Below are 22,462 nucleotides of genomic sequence, written 5' to 3'. Positions count from 1 at the left end.
AGCTTTAGCTCCTAATTGTTACTATTGGTCTAGACTCGGTGGAATTCAGCTGTCCAATCTTGGTGGTTGCTATCAGTTTGGTCCCTATGGAAGTCAACCTTTTGGTCCCAATGGTCAATGCCAATCCAATCTTAACGGAAGTCAGCCATCTGGTATCAACCATTGTCATCTGTTCTGTCCCGATGAAACTCGACCGTTCAACCCCAATCAATGGTGGTAGCTTGGCTGTGTCAATTTCGACGGTCCAATCCAATTACTGTTGGTAAGTCAATCAAGTCTTCATGAATTTGAGTCAAATTATAAAAAAGATTGAATTAAAATTTAAAATAATAAAAGTTTATAAATGATTTTAAATTACAAAAAGATTGAGATAGAACTTGAATTTGAATTTGAATCAAATTCAAATCTATATATTTTTAATTATTCAAACAATAAATTTGGTTTAAATTTAAATTCATATATATCCAAACATAGCATTAGTGCATTTTAAATTTATTGTTTGGTGATTTTGTTATGTAACAACTATCAACTAGGTGGACCTAACATTTCACGTGATTTACATTTTTCAAAGTTACAAATAATATAATAATTTCATATCAAAGATATTTGTAATAAAGATGCCAAAGACAAAATTTCAACTATGTATATATATGGGGGTACTCTTTTTTTTTTTTTTTTTTGGAGGGGGGTGCGGGGGGAAGAGTAATATATGGAGCTACTCTCATGTAGAATAATGGAAATTCAGGGAAGACAAAAGGAGGATAACATATAGCCCGAAGCAACCTAAGCTTACAGAACTTATCAGTAAATGACTAATTAAAGTGAGTCTCAACAAATGTTAATTTAGCTAAATAGACAGATTACGAGTGTCTTATCCGCAACCAGCAGGTACTTCCATCTTCGTTACTTTGAATAGAAGGAATGTTGCTTAAGAATAGTAAATCATATACTGTGGCAGCTAAACCCAAGTGCCTGTCCTTTAAAGAGACATTTAACCATGTTGGAGTTTTTTTTCTTTTTTAATAACAACCTCTCTTGTTTGGGAATTTTTTTGAAAGAAGAAATGGTTTCATTTGTTAACTAATTGAGAACCATTACAAAATCAATGAAATAAAACAAGTTGAAATTATGTTTTTCAAATTTTACAGTCGGACAAGAAATAACGAACTGAAAAAATGGGATAAATTTGCAATAACATTATTTGCTATAGAAAAAGCGAGTGTAAAAGTAGATTGGAGAGACTTGAGAGGTTATCGCATGCCATTATATACCTTCAAAAAAATCTCTCAAACAATGGTACAGCCCTTAACCATTCCATTCCGTCATAAGCAACTCTCAAACCTGTCCCTAGGTGAGACTAATTAATTTTTTTTTTTTCACGCATCTACTCGAATGGATATTTGATTTTTTTCTTTAGAAGCCATCAAAAGTCTTGATAACTTGGTGATTGCATGACTCCCAACAAGGGTAAAGAAGAAATGCTACGGAGAAAATGCCCACAGAAAGTACAAGAGATAATTGATGAGACCCATTCACAAAGATTTATGGCCTGGAAAAACACTTCCAAGATAAATATAACAGCAAGTACTCGATAAATAAAGGAGATAAATTCACAAATATTTATGCTCTAGCAATTACTGGAAAAGATGAAAAAAGGAAACATACTCGCAACAGATAAATATAGGATGGATATAACATAGGGTTCAAATAAGGCAATCAAGGGAAGCAAAAGCAAGGGTACGAGAGCAGAGATGGGACACTCCAATAAGTATAATAGGATTACAGAAGCAGAAAATGCAGGCCTGGGCTCCTACTTAGCTATACCCCATTTGCTGTTGTTGCTGTGGTGGTTGATAATTAGCATACCCTGGATAGCTTCCATACATGTTGGGATCCTGTGTAGCAGCAGGAGGGTATCCATAATTCTCATACCCTTGAGCATACCCGTAATACCCCCCATACTGGCTTGGATCTGGCTGAGCCTGATGACCACCAACAAAAGCATTCAGTGCATCAGGATGATCTGGCTTAATATCAGAAACACCCCGATGTCGAGGTGGTGTAATATTACAGAATCCAGTTGGTGTTACCTGTTTGTTCGAAGGACTGCGGCCCCATGAAAGACGGACATTTTGTCCACCCAACACCGTACCATTTAGCATCCGCAGAGCTTCTTCGGCACAGCTCCTGGTGCGTGAAAAAGCATGTGGCACAATCAGACAGCTTGCTATAGACTCAAAAAATGCTTAATCAAGATGATTAGGAAGATCAAATTACCTGTCAGCAAATTGGACAAATCCACATCTCTTGCCTGCTGGAATCTTCACATGTATTAATTCTCCATAATTGCCAAAAACTTGCCTCAAATGATCATCTGTAACATTAGGATCCAAATTGCCGACAAAAATCTGCAGCAGGAAAAAAATGTCACCAACAAGCAGGGAAGCAAGTAATTACTACATCATGAAGAAGTACGCACAGTTGTGTTATTTGGATCATTCTCGTTCTGTGACCCTTGAGGATTCTGATAGGAAGCTGCAGTTCAAGGTAGAAGAGAAATAAAATGACGAAAAATAAAATGCAGGGAAGGGAAATTTTCATACATAAAGCACCATGAACAAATAGCGAACAAATAGATGAAATATGGAAGGCCCAATTTCCAAGTTTCATACGGAAATACAGCCAGTCATAACAGTTACCAGGCAAGTCTAAAATAATAGTTCACACTCCATCTGCTCTTCAGTTACAAGACACTTTTTTGGAGCCTTGTGAAGGCCTAAAATACAAGGCACATGTCTGACTGTATGGTACATTTATCATTTTTTCCAAAAAAAAAAACCCCCATTTAATTAGGATTATCAATTACAAGTCACAGTTAAATCACCATTTAATAAGGGACACTTTTGGAACAAGTTAAGCAATTTGTGACAAATTCATTATGTTCGACTAATTTAAACTAAGTTTCTTAATACTTGTTAAGAAGTTATTTGTCCATTATATTTAGGACCAAAGGGAGTATCCATATCCATATACTTCAGAACTCACGCAATCATAGGAAATCTTTGCACCACACATAAACCACAAAACTCCAAGACAAATTAAATACTATTAAAACTAAAGCAATAAATTCATATCTACAAGATGAAGCATCCACCGAGCTAGTTAATGAGTTCAACAGAAATATTTTGGCAAGTCCGACAGAAATACTTTTGCAAGGACGAGAGAAATATTTTGGCACCATTACAAATGTATCTGAATAGAGGCCATAACAGAGGCAAATATGCAGTGACAAATAATACATTTGCTGACGAGGATGTGCAGACAAATAAAACTAAAAAAGATACAAAGAGTAAGGATGCCGATGAAGTTGAGTGTTGAACTTAAAAATCATCCCACATCATTTGTTATCCAACCCTTTCCCACACTCTTGACATTTTCCACTTGCTAACAGCCAACTTTCACACAAAAGAAATGAGGTTTGGAGACGCCAATAGAGACAAAAGACGGAAGGCAGATGTCAAATACTGGTGCAGTTAAATGTTGCTGACAAGCTATTTTACAAGTTACTCGCCTAAATGGAAATGAAATAAAAGATAAACTAAAACTTCAATTATGAAGGTATAATATTAAGAAATTATCAGGCCGTAGAGAAGGAATTAAAATGTTGTGACCATGTAATAGCACAGCCTGTGAACTGCAGTTTCTCGCAAGATCAATCAGCCCACATTGGCACTCCTCCAATTTTATCTTAAGGACTGAAGATTGGAAACTGAAAGTAATGCAGCTAGGCAGCAGATGGAATAGCAAAAGAAACTATAAAAAGTATGAAAATGCGCTTTGGAACAAGGGAACACATCTAAAGAACTTTAAAGATGTAACTTTTTTGGCAAGCCGATAGGAATGAAATTTATGGAGTAAAGATAAAGAACGGCTGACTGAACAAATATATATAACTGGAATAGCCTTAAAACAAAACTTGGCTAAAAACTAAACCAGCCAAATGAAATGAAAAGAACTACTTGAAATTGTAGTGGAAACAGGAAAATGACGCGGAAAGTAACGGGCAAGACATAAATGGGAAACTGACCTAAGCAAGGCCATGCACTAAAATGGTAACCATTTCAGCTGAAAACAGTTCCAGGCTCCGAGATGACAGAGCCTCCTGACACCCTGCTTTGAGACAACAGGAGTACCATAAGATTTTAAGATTCTAGATCATTTATGTATCCGAAATTTTTAAAGGAAATTACAGGAAGAAATGACTCTGGATAGCACATCTTCTAATGCGTAACTGAAAGGAACCAAACTTAAACAATAAAATTTAGAATGCACATAATAAGTGACGAGCAAAATCTTAAATATAAATCAGCATTCTCACTATAACAAAGGAGAAACAGACAATCAGAAGAAAGTCAGCTTTGCTTTCAAACATCTTAGGGTAGCAAACCAAGCAGACATTCACAACAAAAGGCCAGAACATAAATCATGAACGAGAAAAACCTTTTTGCTGTCCCCCAAGGTTTTTGTTTGTGGCCGGTCCAATTCGCATGGGTCTTGTTGAGCAAAGAACCCCTTGCATCTCACTCATAGCTTGTATCTGTTCATTCTCATCCCCAAACTTGACAAAACCATAACCCTTAGTCCGCCCAGTGAGCCTATCAATTACCACTTTTGCGCCCTTAACTGAGGGATATCTGGCCCGAAATGTCTCCTGCAGCATGTAATCTGTGACATCGGCAGCCAAGTCCCCCACAAAAATTGTGTAATCTGGAGAATCATCATGACGCCTATCGCCCGAACTAAAAGTAGCCCAATTTAATCTAAAGTTTTGCCCACCGTTAGGCATAATTGTGCCATTATATGATTGAAGAATTCTCTCAGCAGCAGCACGAGTGAAAAACTCAATAAACCCATAACCTTCCGACGCATTAGTTTGCTTATTCCGAATGACTTTCACAGAAGCCACCTACAAAAAATGATTTCTTCCATCACAGAAAGATCGTAGGCCACCCGTGGGATTCAACAGGATAAATTGAGAAAATACAGTATACAAATCACCGACGGAATCCAGTTTTCATTCCCTAAATTATGTACTCGATTTGATACAAGTCCATCCCACCCCAGTACTAATCATATTCTACAGTGTAATTCCAGCGCTATTAAATGCTATATCTCCCGTCCATGGCTCTATCGAACCGAACCATACAGGAGGAGGAAAATCAAATAGCACAGCAATTTCAAACCAAAAAAAGAAATCAAAAACCAGGAAAATACAAAGGAATAATATTTACCTCACCGGTATGCGCAAAACAAGTATAGAGATAGCTCTCATCCATCCAGTACTGCAAATCACCGATCCAAAGGGTACGGACCTCATCGGCGCTGCTAGGCTGGACGTGTTGGGTGGGTTGCGGCGGAGCAACCGCCTGCTGCGGCGGCGGGGGCTGGGCAGAAGGAGCCCACATAGGCGGTGCCTGAGCCTGCGGTGGCATCATCATGTAGGGTTGCTGCTGCTGGTATTGCTGGGTGGGTTGCTGACCCATGTTTGGGGGAGCCATGCCAGGTCCAGGCTGCATCATCGTGAGGAAGAAATCTGGGATTCTCGAAAGGTAGAGAGTGAACGAGAAAGAGAGAGCGAATGTATCTCCTGGCTTGAGCTATATAGAGCCTCAAACCCTAACCCTAAAAAAGAAAAGGTGATCAGATTTTTATTTTGACCCGTTTTTCTGATAAGAAGTACCCAAAAGAAACAAAACTTGCTCTATCGTCATGGGCTTCGCTGGTGGCCTTTCATTGGATTGGGTCATTTTAAGCGATCATACCAAAAAATAAAATGGCATAAATAAAAGGTTTGGTGATATATTTTTTATTTAAAAAACTTTAACTGAGTTAGATTCTAGAAAATTATCAGATCCAATGCATGCCTCAAGGATAAAGATCATTTAAAAAATATTTATAAATTAGTAAATTGCTCATAAAAAATTCTCATGAATCCACGTATTTTTAAAATGAGACACATCCAATTAAATTAAATTAATCTTCATTGGCTAAGTTATAATTATTATAATAGTTTAAATGTAAAAATTAATTTATCATCGCATAATACTTATAAATTATAAAAAAATTTCATTACTACAGCATGAAATAAGTTATTTTTATTTCTATAAGTATATTTTTAAAAAATTAATTAGTTATACCATTACTAACATGAGAAGCGCATTGACTCTTTATATGATATGGTAATATTCAAAAGCACATTAAAATCATATTAAGGATATGCTTTCACCGAATTCAACAAAGAATTGAATCCTCTAAATATATTTTTACCAAATGTAAACTGAATAACTAAATATACACTGAATTTTAGATGCATTGAACTCTTTTGTTCTATTGAATATATTGCAAAAAAAAATTGTAAATTTATCGAAGGTTTTGTAAAATTAACCGGGCCATTAAATGATAAAATATTGGCGATTTGTTTTTTTTTTCCCCAACAGGATGAATTGTAGTTTTTCAACTATATTCAACCTAATATTAAGTAAATATATTTAATTATATATTTTATTTAAATTTGGGGCTGTTTGTAAACTTTTTTAACTTTTATATTTTTACCTTACAATTATCTGGTTCTGTAATGATATTAATAACACGAAAGCAATTATGTAAAAGCAGTAGAGAATCTCTCAATACTTTCTCTTCGCATGACTCTCTCCAAATGCGTCCCCCTTCATTCGTTCATTTAATTGGCAATTTTGATTTGATGTGAAAAATTTATGATCGCATCATTAAGCCAAATATATTATTCATCTAACTGCTATAAAAAAATATATATTATGATCTCGTTTTTAAGAAAATTCTAATGATGATAATGAATGTGCAACCAACAAATCAAATAGAAAATAGACAATTAAGTTGTGAATATTATGTATCAAGGAATATATGAAAATTAAAATATTATGAGGATTTATTTCCAAAACATTGTATTATACTAAATTCAAAGTTGACTACCAAGGAGCATATAACACGACTAGTAAAGAATTATGCTAACTTAATCATTAGTTTTGAATTCAAATCTTAAATGTGTAACTATATTAAATATTTCTATAAATATGAAAGTTTAAAATATAAATATTAAAATATTAAATTAGATATAAATAAAGTAACTTTAATACTAAATATGAAAGTTTTTTCCTTTGAAACCTATTAATATAAAATGAAATTCGGGTAACCTATTTGTGGTTAATTTTCTTACTTGAAACTCATAGGTAATTTCCCAAAAAATAGTTCTTCAACAATTAAAAAAAATGAGTTGATTATCATTTACCATTATTGTTATTTTTTTTATTTTTTATACATGGCTTGTTTCTCAATCTTTTAGTGGCTACAGAAACAGTGCATGCATATATAAATTATGTATTATACATGCTCTATCTGCTTAAAAAATATAAGACATCTTTAATTAAATCTTACCTTCTAATAAAGTAATTATCTACCTTCAAATTAACTCTATCTTTTTATATTTACCTTTATTAAACATCCTATAATAAATATAAAGTTATTTATTAATAGGAACACTTTTGAAAAAAAAGACAATGATTACACCTCGAAAGATTAAAAATATTTTATATTTTTTTAATATCTAACTTTTTAAAAATATTTTATATTTTTTAATGGAGGGATTATATCAATAATAGTTTATGCTAGTTAGAAAAGGTCTTAAAATCTTGTTTGATTCTACCTAAAATGTGTTTTCAAACATTTGTTTTCATTTAACATAAAAAGATTGCATTCACCATTTGTCTATTTAACAAGTCAGAGAACATGCATCTCAATCCTCACTTGTTCGTTGTACAAACCAATGAACATACATCCAAAACATAATCAATGTGCATTCTTGTGGGGATCAACCACCATTTGTCATTTAAATTTACATGTTGAATGAAAAAGAATACATTTTATAAACATACATATTCATGAACCATTGAATAATGAAGAATCAACAAAACCTTTGAAGTTGTTAAATTGTTCAAGAGTTGCCATGCATAGATGCCTAAGCCTATGGAATAAAATCCTAGTTGAGTCTTTACCAAAATGCAATTGAACAGCTCATGTAGGTTGATGGCTTTCATACCAAGTCATAATTTTTTGATCACATTTGAAAAATAATTAATCACTTTTTGAGGCTCGATCGAATTAAATTATAAAATTAATCAATTCTATAATGTGATAAAAAGTTTGAAAAGGAGACTTAAGTTGATTTACTTGTATAATCAAATGCCAAATACTTGAGGTTTTTTTCCCCTCTTAATAAAAAAAGTCAAAGTATTTAAAATTTGATTGATACAAGTAAATTGACAAAAGTTTTGTCCCTTCAAACAAACACACCCCTACACACCCTATATTTTACATCTCGTATGTATTTTGTTTTTTATTTTTTAAATGATAACTTTTTTGCTATCTTTATCAATTTCATTTTCATTTCTTATCATTACTCTCTTTAATGCTCCTTAATGTTATTTTTTTTGTTGTTTCTAGGTTGGAAAACATTTTATTTTATATAATTTTAAGTTACTTTTCATTGAATTTTACATTATCTTTATTTTTATTTAAAACTTTAATTAATTATACATAACTAAAAATATACTTATCTTATCACAACTGGAGACCACAATATATCACTACATGGAATACTGCCTTCTTTCAATTCAGGGTTGGTCCAGTTTTTACTAGTTTGATTTTAACAACTAACAAGTAAAATATAAATTTAAAGATTTTAAATATATGGTCTAGGAGAATTGTGTAGAATTAAAATATATCTTTTTTCAATTCAACTAAATTTATTTGGAATGGTTTATCTTCTTCATAATAAGTGAATTTTAATATGATAATTAAATTAATAATAATTTATTATATTTTTTGACCAAAATAATAATTTATTATAGAAAAATAATATATATAAAAGATATACATGTGTTGATTTAATTGAAAACAAATACATTAAATATATAAAGCTGAATATATAAGGTTTTCCTTTTATATTATACTCTCTCTGTTAAAAATATAAATTATTTTTAATCGAATCTCATTCTTCAATAAATTACTTACTCTGGTTAAAAATTATAAAGCATTTTTAACCGAATCTTACCTCTAATAAAGTAATTACCTATTTTCTAATTAACTCTATCTTTTTATATTTATTTTTATTAAACATTTTATAATAAATACAAAATCATTATCAATAGGGGCACTTTTAAAAAAACTAATAATTACACCTTGAAAGACTAAAAATATCTTACATTTTTTAAAATTTAACTTCTCAAAAAATATTTTACATTTTTGAACAAAGAGAGTAATTGTTAAAATCATATGTATTTATTTACTTTTATTTAATATGATATTTTATTTTAAAATAAATAAAAAATGAGTTACTAATGATATTTTTAAAAATAAAGATTAATTAAGCTTTTAAATATTAAAAATATCTTATATTTTTTAACATCTAAATCTCAGAACTTTATGCATGCCAAATCCTTCCTAACCAGACTAGTTATCAAATATTTTTATACAATATTGCTAAATGCTAATTATACATTTATACATTTAATTGTATTGAATTGAATTAAGTTAGGGCCAGTTTGTTTTAGTTTATTTTATACAAAAAGTCACTTATTTTTTTTTAAATTATTTTATAAGCTTTTATAATATCTGTTTAAACTTTTAAAAATAATTAAAATTTTAAAAAATATATTTTTAATTTTTTAAAAAATTACTTTGAGTATCTTTTAAAAATAATTTAATACGATTTATAAAAGAAATTGTTTTAAAGAAACAGTATATATTAACATATCATGAAATTTTAAATTTTAAAATAATTAAAAAAGATATCATAAAATTTAATAATAATTAACTGATCATTACTTGTTTATTATTATAACTAAACATATCTTATTATTTTTACAAAATAAATTTATTTTTATACAATTTTTAAACTACTTAAAATTACTTATTACTCCTAAAGTTTGAAGGCACTGTTTAGTGTAAATATTAATTAACACATGCCCATTTTAATTGGTTCGTGACAATCACTCTCTCTGGGATTCGCCACGCTAGTGTCATTCCTCGTGCAAAGTCATCTTCCTCTCTGCTCCTCGTCCTGCTAGAGTTTCTCGGCTGTTCTCAGTCTCGTCGTCTTGTTTCCTAGTTTCCTCATTCATCTTCTTCTGATTCAGCAATGGCTCAAGCTGTTGAAGAATGGTATAAGCAGATGCCCATCATTACGCGCTCCTATGTCACAGCTGCAATTGTTACCACCATCGGCTGTTCCCTTGATGTATACTCTCTTCTCTCCCTTTTTATTGATTTAAATTTGCTTTTTTTGTTTTACTTTATGATTTTGTTAGTTCTTCTCAAACACTGGCGATAAATCTTTTTAACTCAAAACTATCCAAAGATTATTTCAGCTGGTATGGGTTATCTTTGCAACTTAGGTTCAGTTTGTGGGATTGAAATATTTGGAATATCAGTTCAAGAAGGGAGTGCAACGGACAGTCGGTGGGATAATCTTGATCGTGTAAAAGAGTGAAAAGATTTATTGGGTTATTGTAGTTTTCGTCTTTAATCATGGTGCTTCTCTGGCTCTCTTGAGAAAGAAACGTGTTACGATTGGGTTGATTTCAGTTCCTTTTGGTTTCGCTAATATCTGGGGAAATTTTGTTCCCCTTTTTTAATGGTTGACATTGGTTGTTCAAACTTATCGTTTCCAACTTTATTCAAGGGACTATTTCGTTGAGTAATGATTCTTGTTATGGCTTTGCAGATAATTTCTCCGTATCATTTGTACTTGAACCCTAAACTGGTGGTCAAGCATTATCAATTCTGGCGTCTCATCACCAATTTCTTCTACTTCCGTAGAATGGGTAATGCCTTCAATTCCCCTTGACAAAATTGTTGATTGACATTAGTTCACTGCTCTGAACCCTCAACTGTTAGTTCATAGCGACTTCCTTTACTGCTCTGATTTGGCAGCGTTTTAATGTTCTTCTATCAAAATCTTGTACGTACAATTGAAGACTCCTGGTGCTGCCACATGCGTAGATTGTAATAATGGATAGCTCTACGAGGGCTCCTTAATGCTATATATGACAAAGCTTTTGCTACATTTAAAATATTGATTCTGAAAGACAACAACAAAACAATATTTTAAAAACAAGTACAATTAGGAAAAATTGTAATCACACGTATAGTTGATTTTATTGTTACAAACTACAATATAATTATGAGAAGATGAATGGCGTAAGAGAGAGGGTGAAGACAGACAGGAGAATCTGAAGAGAAGTAGCAACTGGCAACCACAGGGTTTCCAGATGTCCTTCATTGAAGCAGAGTGCTGATTACTGTCTCTGAACAGAATTGAAGGCTGTGCAGTTGCAATTTGCCTGCAGAGTTATCAGATTTTGAAATGCCATTCCATTTTCCATATTTTGCAACTGTAGATAGCAGTTTTCACAGAGGTTGCTTTAATGCATTTGGTGCTTACTGTGCCACCAAAGTTGCTATGCTACACATGTACTGATAACTATTTCTAAGCACTATGTTTCACTGTTAGTAACAATCACCACACCTGTGGAACTCATCTTTCTTTACACCTTGTGAGGCTCATCGACTTACTTTCTTTACACCTTTTTTGAGCTTGCTATGCTACACCTTTGTGATCAATGATTATACATCAGTTCTGGTTAGGGAGGGTATTTAGGAAAGTTGTGGTCATCTAAACATCATGAATGTAATTATTTTGCCATTGTTGACTAAAATAATAAAATAAAATTTAATATTTGAGTTGGGAAATGGTGCATGAAAGAAATTGTCCATACCTTGGTCCTTAACGTAAGTATGGTCGGTTTATAGGTATGAATGAATCAAATTTGGCACTTAACATAGTGTGTGAGCCGTATTTATTTTGTGTGACTATGATACAGAATTACCACGGGAGGCACCTGTGAACCACGAGAGGCACCTGTGAGGAGAGTAGAATAGATGACTTTGAGCCATATCAAGTAGGGTAGAAAAAGGTTAAAGAGAACACTTTTGGAAGTTGTTGAGTAAGACTTTTTAGTTAACAATATTTCTAAAAGCTTAATAAATGATAGAGTATAATAGCGTCATATAATTCATGTAGCTGACCCCACCTAGTGGGATAAGGCTTGTTGTTGTTGTTAAGTGTGAGATAGAATTGCGATTCTGCATGAAAGAGAAAATAGAGAAGAAGAGGAGAGATTGGAGAGAAAAACAGAGAAGAGAGAAGAATAGAGAGATTGAGAGAAAGAGAAATAGAGTGACAAGACGATTCATTGAATAATATGCAAATTGTATTGATGACTTAGCATAGGATCTACAATGAGATCACAACTATTTATAGGCTTCTAATATGGCTCTCTCTCTCTCTCTCTTAACTAACCTAATGGCTAGTTCCTAACAACTAACCAAGTCTCAATTACAATTACATAACGGAGTGGGGAGTGAATTATTTTTTTGGTCATAATATAAGAGGGTTGGCCTTGGATTTTACTTTCAAGAAGTTAACCTACTTGATTAGGGTGATGACCTTTCATAGTCTTGTTAGAAGGCAGAAACTGAGGAATGATTTTATGGCATTTCTAACTGTCTATTGGACTTAGTCCTTATTTTGGTTTTATCTCACATGTCCATGTAACACCTTTCAGGCATGATATTCTTTCTTAAAATCATTGACAAAAGCTTGAACTGATGGTCAAAGTAATGTATATATTAGTCACGAATCTCTTAATTTGAATGCATGTATAGCATGGTTCTCACAGTCCTCTCATTGTCTTTTCCTAATGGTGTTTTCTATCCACGGGCTGGTTTGTTAGCTGCTTAGATGTATAGATAGCTTGCCTGCACTTAAAAATTGAGACATGTTCCCTTTACTGATGTGTTCCTTTATTTGTTTGTTTATTCATGTTAGTTGATATCTAGTTTGAAGTTTGTGAAATTACTCTCTAACATAACTTTTGACATGGTATTGGCAGACTTGGATTTTTTGTTTCATATGTTCTTTCTTGCTCGGTACTGCAAACTTCTAGAGGAGAATTCCTTCAGGGGGAGGACAGCTGATTTCTTTTACATGCTCTTATTTGGGGCTACTTTATTGACTGGGATTGTTTTTGTTGGAGGGATGATACCATACATCTCAGAGTCATTTGCAAAAATTATGTTCCTTAGCAATTCATTAACATTCATGATGGTCAGTTATGTTTCCATTGATGTTTTGTTGTTAAAACTTCATGTTTGAATTTAAATTGTCTCAGTGTTATAAAAAGACTTGACATTTTGTATTGTCCAGGTTTATGTATGGAGCAAACAAAATCCCTTCATCCACATGAGCTTTCTTGGCCTTTTTACATTCACAGCAGCTTACCTTCCTTGGGTGAGTAAGAGCTTGTGTTATACCTTAGGCTCTTCTCAATTTTGAGCAGGGAAATAACGGTCATTTTGGGCAAATTTAGACTGGTCAAGATGATATAGATGTTTAGATCTATTGAGAAATAACTCAGAAAAATCCCATGCAAGAATGCACAGGATTGAAGAGTATTTTAGAATTTGTATTTATACTGTGAATGAATTGTAGAATGGATTTGGTTTTTGTATATAACAAGACCCACTTGCGCAGTTTTATACTGCACAGTATGTAACCACTTAAAAAGAAATGCTCATGAATTGAGGCATATAGTTATTTTACAGTAGTTTTGATTGTAATATTATATATAAATGATGATTTTTAATCTGAATTTGAGGGGGAAAATTTAAACCTTTTAGATAAAATGGATGACTGAAATTCCCTTCAAATGATTTTCAAAAGACCATATATAGAGAGAATCCGGACTTCCAGATTATATGATTGAAAAGTAACCCTTAAACTGAGTTTATGCTTTGTACTTGGTATTGATTTTCTTCATTTCTTGTTTAATTTGATCTTTTTTATTGTATGAATGTAGGTTCTCTTGGGATTCTCTGTCCTTGTGGGTGCAAGTGCTTGGGTGGATCTTCTGGTATGTGTCTTTGCTCAAGTAACACATTATTTTGGTATTGCATCAATCATTTTTTTATGTGCTGGATGGCTTTTGTTAAAGTTGAAAACATGCTTCAGGGAATGATTGCTGGTCATGCATACTATTTTCTTGAAGATGTCTATCCTCGGATGACCGGCCGGCGGCCCCTAAAAACTCCGTCATTCATCAAAGCACTATTTGCAGATGAGCCTGTTGTCATGGCCCGGCCAGGAAATATTAGATTTGCTCCGCCACAAGCGGAAGCCCCTCACCGTGATTGATATGGATATTTGCAGATGAAGCCACACACTTGAGGGGTTTGAGAAACCCCATTTTCTGGGGATCTAACCTTCCTGTGCCTGTGCATTGTGTATAAAATATCACATAGATGTCTATTAGAACAGTTACTAGCCTAAATGTGATGAGTTTTCTTCTCCAACCTTTTTAGAATTTAGAAAGAAGTGGTACAAGTCTTGTGGTTTTTTGGGGTGTTCTTTTTACCAGGTTTATTTTCTAACTTTCTCTCCTATGCTTAAGGTTATAGTTGGGGCCAAACTTTTTTTAAAAAAAAAAAAAAGTTTGTCATGAAGTTTATTTATGAAATTACTTCACTGTTGTATTTGACTTGCTAAAAGTGTCACGGCATGATAATTTGAAAAACATTATGACTTGGTTTTGTTCTTATTTTTTGCTTTCAAAAACCTATTTTGTAAGCTAATTTTTAAAAATTGTTTTTCAAAATAAAATGAAATGAAAATTCTCTTGATTATGTTGATTTGAAAATAATTTTAAAGCTACAAAAAGTCAATAGTGGTAGTGGCCAGTGATTAACGATTATGGTATATGAGAATGGTTGATCATAACCTTTTTTTTTTTTTTTTTGCCAAATGATTGATCATAGCTGAAGATAATTAAAAGTCAAATGTAGCGTGTTTCCAAAATAAAAAACAAAAAACAACTACAAGTCATTTTCCTTTTTTGTTCTTAAAAAATAAAAACAGTTTGGAAAACATTTAAAGTCAAAACACTTATCTAAATGATTTTTCTTTTGTTTTTAAAAACAGAAAATAGTTTTTTAAAACAGAAAACAAATCCTAATATCTTAGTCCATTGCAGTGTTAGGAAATTGTTGATATGGCAAACAAAATGTCAACATGGAAGGCACATAGGCCTTGACATGTTGAGATTGAGACATACTTATGAACCTCCTAATATATATATATACACACATATATAAATATTTACCAAGTGTATGTTTGGTTTTTAATTTATTAAAAAATTAATTGATAATTATTGTTTATTATAATGAAATTTATGTTTAATTATATTTTTAAAAAAATCATTTTAGAAAGTTATTTTAAAATTCTCGTGATGAACTTTACTATTAAAAATAATTGAAAGCTGTTTAAAAGCTAAGGGTAATTATAATTACAACAAATTTCAAGAGAACACAACAAAATTGCAGACAAGCTGGCAAAGGAAGGTCTGAATACCTCTTCTATGACACGGCTCGACCCTCCTTGAATCCAGCCGTCCATTATTCAACTTTCTCCTGGCCTTAGCCCATCTCTTGTATAATTTTTTTTTTAAATACTCAGATTAATTTTTTTTTGGCATAATAACTCGAATCAATTTTTGGCGAATTGACTTTTAGAAACATTTCAAATCGACTTGTAGAAAGTAACCCAAATCGACTCGTAGAAAGTAACCCAAATCGACTCCCAAGAGGCTTGGTCAAAGCATAATTGGCAACGGCGTAGCATTCACACATCGATTAGTCTCATTGTAGTTATGGCCAATTTGCAGGGGGCATGAGAGCTATTGGCAGTCAGGATTCTGTTTAGACGACCGTTACCTGATCTTTTTTTTTTTATAAGGGAAAATTTCAGTCTAAACCCCTTACCAAACATGATAAAAATACGATAATATTATTCAAGTAACTCAACTTTTGATCTATATACTTTTTGGAGTCATCGTTCCAAAAAATGTTTAGTAGGTACAAGCCACCAAACATCAAAATAAGTATACATTATTACAGCATATAAATTAGGGCTACAATTCAACTATAAAAGGGTTGAGATTGAAAAGTAAGCAAAGTAAAAAGTATACACAAATTTTGAGCGACCATAAATGTAGAACACCTACAAAGATAAAATTGAAAATTTGAGGGGTTATAGTACCCCCCCCTTCCTCTACCTATGATCTAAAACTGCATGAAATTTGTTTCCTATTTCCTACCCTCAACAACAACCCCTCTTTCCTCAAATTTAAAAAGGGGAAAAAAACGATTAATATAACTGCTCGCGCCTAGAAAAATAAATCCAAATTATCAGTCTCAAGAAGTAGCTTCTGTGTTTCCCAGGGGTTGACATATCTGGTGGACTATTGCTTCTCTGAATCTGCCGAACTTCAATAGCATCCAACTAGAGAACCAGCACAATCATGGCCAATGGCAAAGACTAAACAAAAATCCCAAAAGCACTGTTGTTACTGGACAAGATGATACCGAACTGATATCCTCTTTGGGGGTAATGTGCGCAGGATGAAAAGGACTAAAGCTGAAGGCATGATCTCAACTAGCTGTTTGAGAAGAAATATTCCCAGATGTCAATATAATTAAACCAAGATATAGAGGCAATTGACAGAGCAAAATTCTGCCGGTTACCATGTAGTAAATCAAGTTCAAAATTGGGTGATTCGGAACATCAAGTGATGCTTTTGAATCAAATGTACCAAGAAATATCTGCAAGAGTATTAAAGAAAAATTGATTAAGAAATATACTATAGGTCTATAATGCATGAAGTACATAGCATACTTATTGATACTGTCAATTAACTTTAATCCTGCAGCTCTAGTTTCCATGACAGAGACTTCAAGCCTTAACCCTCCTTTTTCCCTATATTCCGTCTCCATCTAGCACTCTTTGCATTTGATCCCACCAATCTTGCCGATCAACAACGGTTCTGTTGGGTTCTTCCCCTTTTCAATAAACTCTAAACCCCTACCAAGATTTATTACCAGTGACTAGCAGTCATGATAAAAACTAAGTGAAACAATATGAGGCAGGATTTTCCCATTAATGCAGCGCCACAATGGCTTCTTATGAAACAAAATCCATTACATTCTTATTTTCAACATTAACTGCTAGACATCATATAATCCATTCGGTTTCTATTATAAGGCATATCTAATCACCTCACCAGAATTAATGAAAGGTGGTTAAGTCATTAATCTTGTCTGAAAAAAAAATAAGCTTTTAATTTTACTCATATTTAAATGAAAATATTCAAATTTGCATTACATTCTCTCTTATAATTAATAAGTTTAGATAGAGATAATATTGGAAAAAAACATAATTAATAACCCCCACAGAGTGCCTCATATTAAAGACCAAATAATCTTTCTAAAAAGCGTCTTATAATAGGACTAAAGAGCAAGATTTTAAAAATCGGACTAACCACTAGTTCACGATTCATTTGTTGAACCGTAGTTGAACTGGGTTGACATTAAATACTATAATTTTAATTTATATATCACAATTAAATAAGAAATATGTGCAAATATTTATATTTTCAAAAAAATATTAATTAATGTTTTGGTAAAATGATATATTGTTGATGAATACATGATTAAATATTAATTATTCTTTCCTGTTCTTTGTTTTAATTAATTTTTTTTCAAAATTTTAATTCATTCATATCATTTTTAAGGAAACCGGTCCGGTTTTTTCCGTTTTTGACCTATTTTTTCCAGTCATTGACTAGTTTCCTTGTGGCCGGTTTTGAAAGGTTAACCGAATCGGATCAATAGCCGGTCTCTTGGTTCAACCAGTTGAACCAGCCAGTTCGGTCCAGTTTTTAAAACACTAAGAGAGAGTATACTTTTCAATTTCACTTGTTCTTGTGCATAAATTATGAGGGACACACAATATGCTCATACATAGAACACAAAAAAACAGTCATGGTTTAAATTAAATAAACTTTCATTTAGAATTATTAAATATTCACTATGCATACAAGCTATCATGCTAAATGTTGGTAGAAATGTTCGTGTTTCTAGCTTTGCTTTATTTGAGCATCCCAACTACTTGTAGCAAGAATAAGGGAGAAGATTACCAAAGCACAGATGGTGTAGTTCAAGAAGAAAACAATAAGAAATCTACACACGACGAATTAACATCTAAATGCTTAAGAAAAATTTCCATTAACATGATAATGATAATAACAATAATAAATAGTCAGTGGTTACCAAAAAAGCATCGGATCAGAAAGCAGGTGAAACATATGGCTGTGACAGATCCAACCTGTAATACACAGCTTATGTTCTGTCAATACAACTAATAAATGATGAGACTGAATAAATGGGAAGCTTTTAACAGGTTCTTCTTAGTTCACAACTTCTTATTAATTTTTTTTCTAAAGTAAATCTTCGTTCATAACTTCATGGTGCAATCCAAGATCCGTGAAGTTTTAACTTACTTTGTTGAACGTAATGTAGCACAAATGATGCATGACAATGCTAACATAAAATCCATTCATTTTCATATCTTACTCCAATGTTCTGACAAAGAATAAATATGAATTTTTAAGGAAAAGCTAGAGCTATTCTAATCTAGTTGATGGTTGAAGAGGTAATATGATGACAAATATGATTTTGTACTTTGCACATTTTGAAGCCAGCAAAAATTTCTGGCCCAAAAGAAAAAAGGAAAAAAAAAACGCCAGCAAAGAAATTTATCATGATCTCGACAAATTTCAGTTGTCAAACCTTTAACCTTGTACTTCCAAGTACTTGTACAACAATAAAAGATTTCTATTCTTTCCATTAATGGTAGAGATCAATAAAGAAGAATACTGGCAAAACTTAACATTGTATATTTTGACATGCACATAACACCGTGCTGCGAAGAAACTATGCCACATACAATGACCTTTAGCACACAACGAAATTCACAAGAAAAAGATTACATGAAAAATCATTTTTGCAGAGCAATTTCTATCAAATAGACCAACTGAGATGTAAATGCACATACCTCATGAAGCTTCCTCCTTCTCCCTCTAGATTCAATGGGGAAGTGCCTCAGCATGAGAAACAATCTATATATGTTCGATGCATATCAGACAAAAATTGAAAAGCTGACCACAATAAGCATAATAACTAGCAAAGAAACTGTTACCAAGCTAATAAATCATAGCAATTCAAATAAAATGCATAAGCCTCACCTTCCTCCACAAAGCAAGAAGCCCAATGCAGCCATTAATGACACAACTGAATAAGAGAACGAATTTTCTTAAGAGATGTCTTTACGTAAGGCAACGCTTCATTTTAAAGTAGCAAAACTCAATCTCAAGCGTACAAAATACAAATAGGTGTAAAACATAAAGCACCTTATAACTGCTATTGAAAGAAGAAAAACTAACCAGCAAAAAATATATTTCGACGATGTACTGCACAGCACTAATGTAATCTATCCAAAGATAAATCCAAATGCAAATCTGAAACCAAAGCGACACTTTAGTAAAATGGTTATATATGGACAGCATGATAAACAGCAGGCAAGCTCTTGTCATCTCTAGAAGCCATTGAGATTTATGCTGAATTTGACATCATCTTGCAGAAATGAAAAATGATAAACCATAAATACCACTCAAAATAAAACTAAATTGCATATCTTGTATGTCACTGAAAGCCAACAAGCGATGGTTGAGCTTCACAGTCAAGAAGCACAAATTTCCTAGGAATTCATTGGTAAAGAAATTTTCAGATGCCAGAAAAACATCTTAAGACTGAATTTTCCCCTTAATATTATCTGCAACTTATTCACTCAAGCAAAGGTGATTGGAGAGTTGGAGGCAAGATCTGCTGTCAATAGTATTATAGCTTATAGGATAAGGTGGTTCTACACAGTGATGCTGTCCAACACCACATTAAAAAAATTTGATAATAAAGAGCATTTTTCCTTGAATAATAGAATATTCAGAAATGCAACATTTTAAGAATCCCTCAGAGTGCAAACCCAGAATATGATATGAACAAAAAGGAATAAGATGGAAACCAATTGAAAAGTGGATTAAGATGATTGTAAGAGAATTAAACAACTGGATACAGTTCTAATCAGCAAACAGAAAATGCTCTTACAGCATGATACAGGATAGATACCTCTCAATAAAATACACTGCACTGTTGATAGAAGCATAAAACTATCCTGAGTTTATCAATTGGTAAATTCCTTGCCTGCTCAGTTTTGGAAAAAGTTAGAAATACTAAGACTAAACAAATGAAAAAAGACAAGGAATTTCCTTCCTCATATGGATAATTGCTTTTGAGAGTTGATTTTATTTAATTCGCTAAAGTAAGATCCTTGGTTGTCACAATTAAAATCAACAATTTTAAAGATGATAAGAAAGAACAAACACTTGCCTGACGATAAATTTCTGCCCAGAAAAGAACTAGAAGTGTATATGCTGAGAAAAAGAGTAGTCCTGGAAGATCCAATAGAACCAAAACTAGTACCTAAGCCAATATACACTCTGTATCAATAAAAAAAACTAAAAAACCTGTTGATCTTAGTAAAAAAAAAAATTCCCTCTTCAACTTTGCAATTATAAAGAGCATAGGTGCAGTACTAACCTTTGGGTGTAAGATAAAAACTTGGTGGTGAAATCCAAATATCACTGCACGCACTGCAAAATGGAAATGCAAAAAGAGTAAGACGCCCAAAATTGCACACAACAATGAAAATATAGAAAGCATCAAGCCTCTCAACGTCACCTCCATTGACAATGAAGTTCATCAAATGAAAAAACTTTTTGTGTTGTCCAACCATATTCAGGAACTCTTAATTCAATTCTTATCAATTGAATCTGCAGTATTTTGGAACCAGGAAGACAACATCAGGACGAGGATTCTTTTGGGACATAAAACACAATAGGAACAAAAAAATAGTGGGAAATAAACAACCGCTTGAAGTCCAGCACAGGGCGTTTGGCGCGATCAATGGGACAACATTTCCTTTGCATTGCCAAACAAAAAAAGAATATAATATCTTTTAGATATACACAATATCGTTACTTTACAGTAATTATCCTTGCATCGTCATCATTATTTTCTTTAATTGTACAAAAGACATTTCCCAAGAACGAAATCACTTTCAGTCAATTCCACTTTACTATCAAACCCTCCAAACGCACAAATTAAAAATAATTATTTAAAATTAGAAATTGTCGCGCTAAAGAAGTACTAGACAAGGCATCAAAAAAGAAATTTTGGACAAGGAAAAAAAAATTATCATCACCCATGAATTTCGTTTCGTAAATTAACCAAGAGATGAGCGCACCGAATAGCCACAAAGCTTTAATAATTAATTAAAATATAGCTCGCTTTTTATGGCAAAAACAGTATTTTTCGGCCAATGTCAAAAACAGAGGTATGCTTACGAAGGTTGAACAGAATGTATAATGCTATATTTGTTAAAGGGCAATCACTCACGAAAAAGGTTTCCCAGCTTGAATTTGCTGGGAAAAAGAATCGAAACTCCAAGCTATAAAATAAATTGATTCAGAAAGCGCAATCGAAAATCAGAATGTGGACACAAAATCATTTTTCTGAAAGAGCTTAAGCAATTAATCACATAAGAATCACACGAGAAAGAAGATAAGCGGAAACTGCAGTGACAGTAGATCAGCAGTATAGGAAAGGAGCGGGGGGGTGACCAGAGCAGCGGTGGAGACGAGTGCATAGCAACCGCAGAGAGAGAAGTAGACGGCGTTCTGCCAAACAGTGTTGTTGTTGATATCGTCCCACCAATTGGAGACGAGAAGAGGAGGAATCTGCTCGACGAACGTCGAGCTCAGAGGCAAATTCCTCAGGCGAAGAAGCCAATTCGATCAGGAACACGAGCAAGCAAGTAGTAATCACTCACACAGTCCCACTCTCAGTCCCTGAAGAATCACTAGGGATAGTGATCCTCAACAAACTTTTTGACCTGATTCTCCCACGGCTCTAACACAAGGTTAGATCACATTCATTTCTTTCTTTTATCTTTCAGAAAGTTTGCAGACAGCTTCTAATCAGTCTTAAATACAACACACACACTTGTATTTTTTTTTTTTTTTTTCATATTTTCAAAATTATTCTTTTTTTTTTTTAATGAGCAAAATTTAGGGGCATGGTTTTGAGTCACCTCAGCAGGCAATATATTCGGTTTAATTAACCTTGTTTAACTTAGACCGGTTTTCTCGTAATTTTTTTATATTAATATATCAATAATCAATAATTAATCAATAATAGATAGATAATATAATATCCATATGATGGACCGTCCTATCGGAACAGTCATGAATATTTCTATTTTATCAAATTTAAGTGGAGAGATGGTTACGTGTGTAGGATATTT

At 32.8% G+C, this 22,462-nt stretch overlaps 2 protein-coding genes, 2 long non-coding RNA genes and 1 pseudogene across 6 annotated transcripts; 1 reads left to right on the top strand and 4 right to left on the bottom strand.

Annotated features, from left to right (window-relative positions):
- Positions 1-1,569: 1,569 nt before the first annotated feature.
- LOC129292968 (polyadenylate-binding protein RBP45) lies at positions 1,570-5,665 on the bottom strand. Of its 3 annotated transcripts, XM_054930722.1 has the most exons (6): positions 5,292-5,659; positions 4,501-4,966; positions 2,480-2,535; positions 2,278-2,408; positions 2,091-2,187; positions 1,570-1,982 (listed from the first exon to the last, which is right to left on the bottom strand). In XM_054930722.1, exons 1-6 carry the CDS (start codon positions 5,577-5,579, stop codon positions 1,815-1,817), a joined length of 1,206 nt encoding a protein of 401 aa, XP_054786697.1. In that variant the 5' UTR covers positions 5,580-5,659; the 3' UTR covers positions 1,570-1,814. The 3 variants fall into 3 exon arrangements, 2 of the variants coding, with proteins under 2 accessions (XP_054786697.1, XP_054786698.1); XR_008589062.1 differs by lacking the exons at positions 1,570-1,982; positions 2,091-2,187 and adding an exon at positions 4,088-4,170 and having other exon boundaries at positions 2,325-2,408; positions 5,292-5,665; XM_054930723.1 differs by lacking the exons at positions 1,570-1,982; positions 2,091-2,187 and having other exon boundaries at positions 2,274-2,408; positions 5,292-5,662.
- A 4,449-nt stretch (positions 5,666-10,114) lies between these two features.
- LOC129292520 (derlin-2.2-like) lies at positions 10,115-14,692 on the top strand. The gene is made up of 6 exons (XM_054930079.1): positions 10,115-10,330; positions 10,817-10,916; positions 13,047-13,261; positions 13,361-13,444; positions 14,013-14,066; positions 14,165-14,692. The coding sequence occupies exons 1-6, from the start codon at positions 10,232-10,234 to the stop codon at positions 14,345-14,347; spliced, it is 735 nt and encodes a 244-aa protein (XP_054786054.1). The 5' UTR covers positions 10,115-10,231; the 3' UTR covers positions 14,348-14,692.
- A 1,676-nt stretch (positions 14,693-16,368) lies between these two features.
- LOC129293898 (uncharacterized) lies at positions 16,369-17,027 on the bottom strand. Its single transcript, XR_008589234.1, has 3 exons — positions 16,883-17,027; positions 16,732-16,809; positions 16,369-16,646 (listed from the first exon to the last, which is right to left on the bottom strand). It is a non-coding gene; the product is annotated as an uncharacterized LOC129293898 (long non-coding RNA).
- Positions 17,028-18,318: 1,291 nt separating this feature from the next.
- Positions 18,319-19,336, bottom strand: LOC129293899 (uncharacterized). Its single transcript, XR_008589235.1, has 3 exons — positions 19,290-19,336; positions 19,100-19,163; positions 18,319-18,370 (listed from the first exon to the last, which is right to left on the bottom strand). It is a non-coding gene; the product is annotated as an uncharacterized LOC129293899 (long non-coding RNA).
- Positions 19,337-20,229: 893 nt separating this feature from the next.
- LOC129293134 (uncharacterized) overlaps positions 20,230-22,462 on the bottom strand; it is an 18,194-nt pseudogene continuing 15,961 nt past the window's right edge.

Source organism: Prosopis cineraria, unplaced genomic scaffold (assembly GCF_029017545.1).
Source record: "Prosopis cineraria cultivar Desert tree isolate PC_DT_omini unplaced genomic scaffold, ASM2901754v1 PC14, whole genome shotgun sequence".
NCBI classification, from domain to species: domain Eukaryota; kingdom Viridiplantae; phylum Streptophyta; class Magnoliopsida; order Fabales; family Fabaceae; genus Prosopis; species Prosopis cineraria.
This window is presented reverse-complemented; position numbering and strand designations above follow the sequence as displayed.

Bases quoted from the DNA above. Each gene is read 5' to 3' on its own strand.
- LOC129292968 (XM_054930722.1), bottom strand. From the start codon at position 5,579: ATGATGCAGCCTGGACCTGGCATGGCTCCCCCAAACATGGGTCAGCAA. The intron at 4,967-5,291 runs GTAAATATTATT...CATTTTTTGTAG, and splicing joins GTTTTGCGCATACCGGTGAG to GTGGCTTCTGTGAAAGTCAT. The intron at 1,983-2,090 runs GTAACACCAACT...GGTGGTCATCAG, and splicing joins GCAGTCCTTCGAACAAACAG to GCTCAGCCAGATCCAAGCCA.
- LOC129292520 (XM_054930079.1), top strand. From the start codon at position 10,232: ATGGCTCAAGCTGTTGAAGAATGGTATAAGCAGATGCCCATCATTACG. The intron at 13,262-13,360 runs GTCAGTTATGTT...TGTATTGTCCAG, and splicing joins ATTCATTAACATTCATGATG to GTTTATGTATGGAGCAAACA. The intron at 14,067-14,164 runs GTATGTGTCTTT...AACATGCTTCAG, and splicing joins GTGCTTGGGTGGATCTTCTG to GGAATGATTGCTGGTCATGC.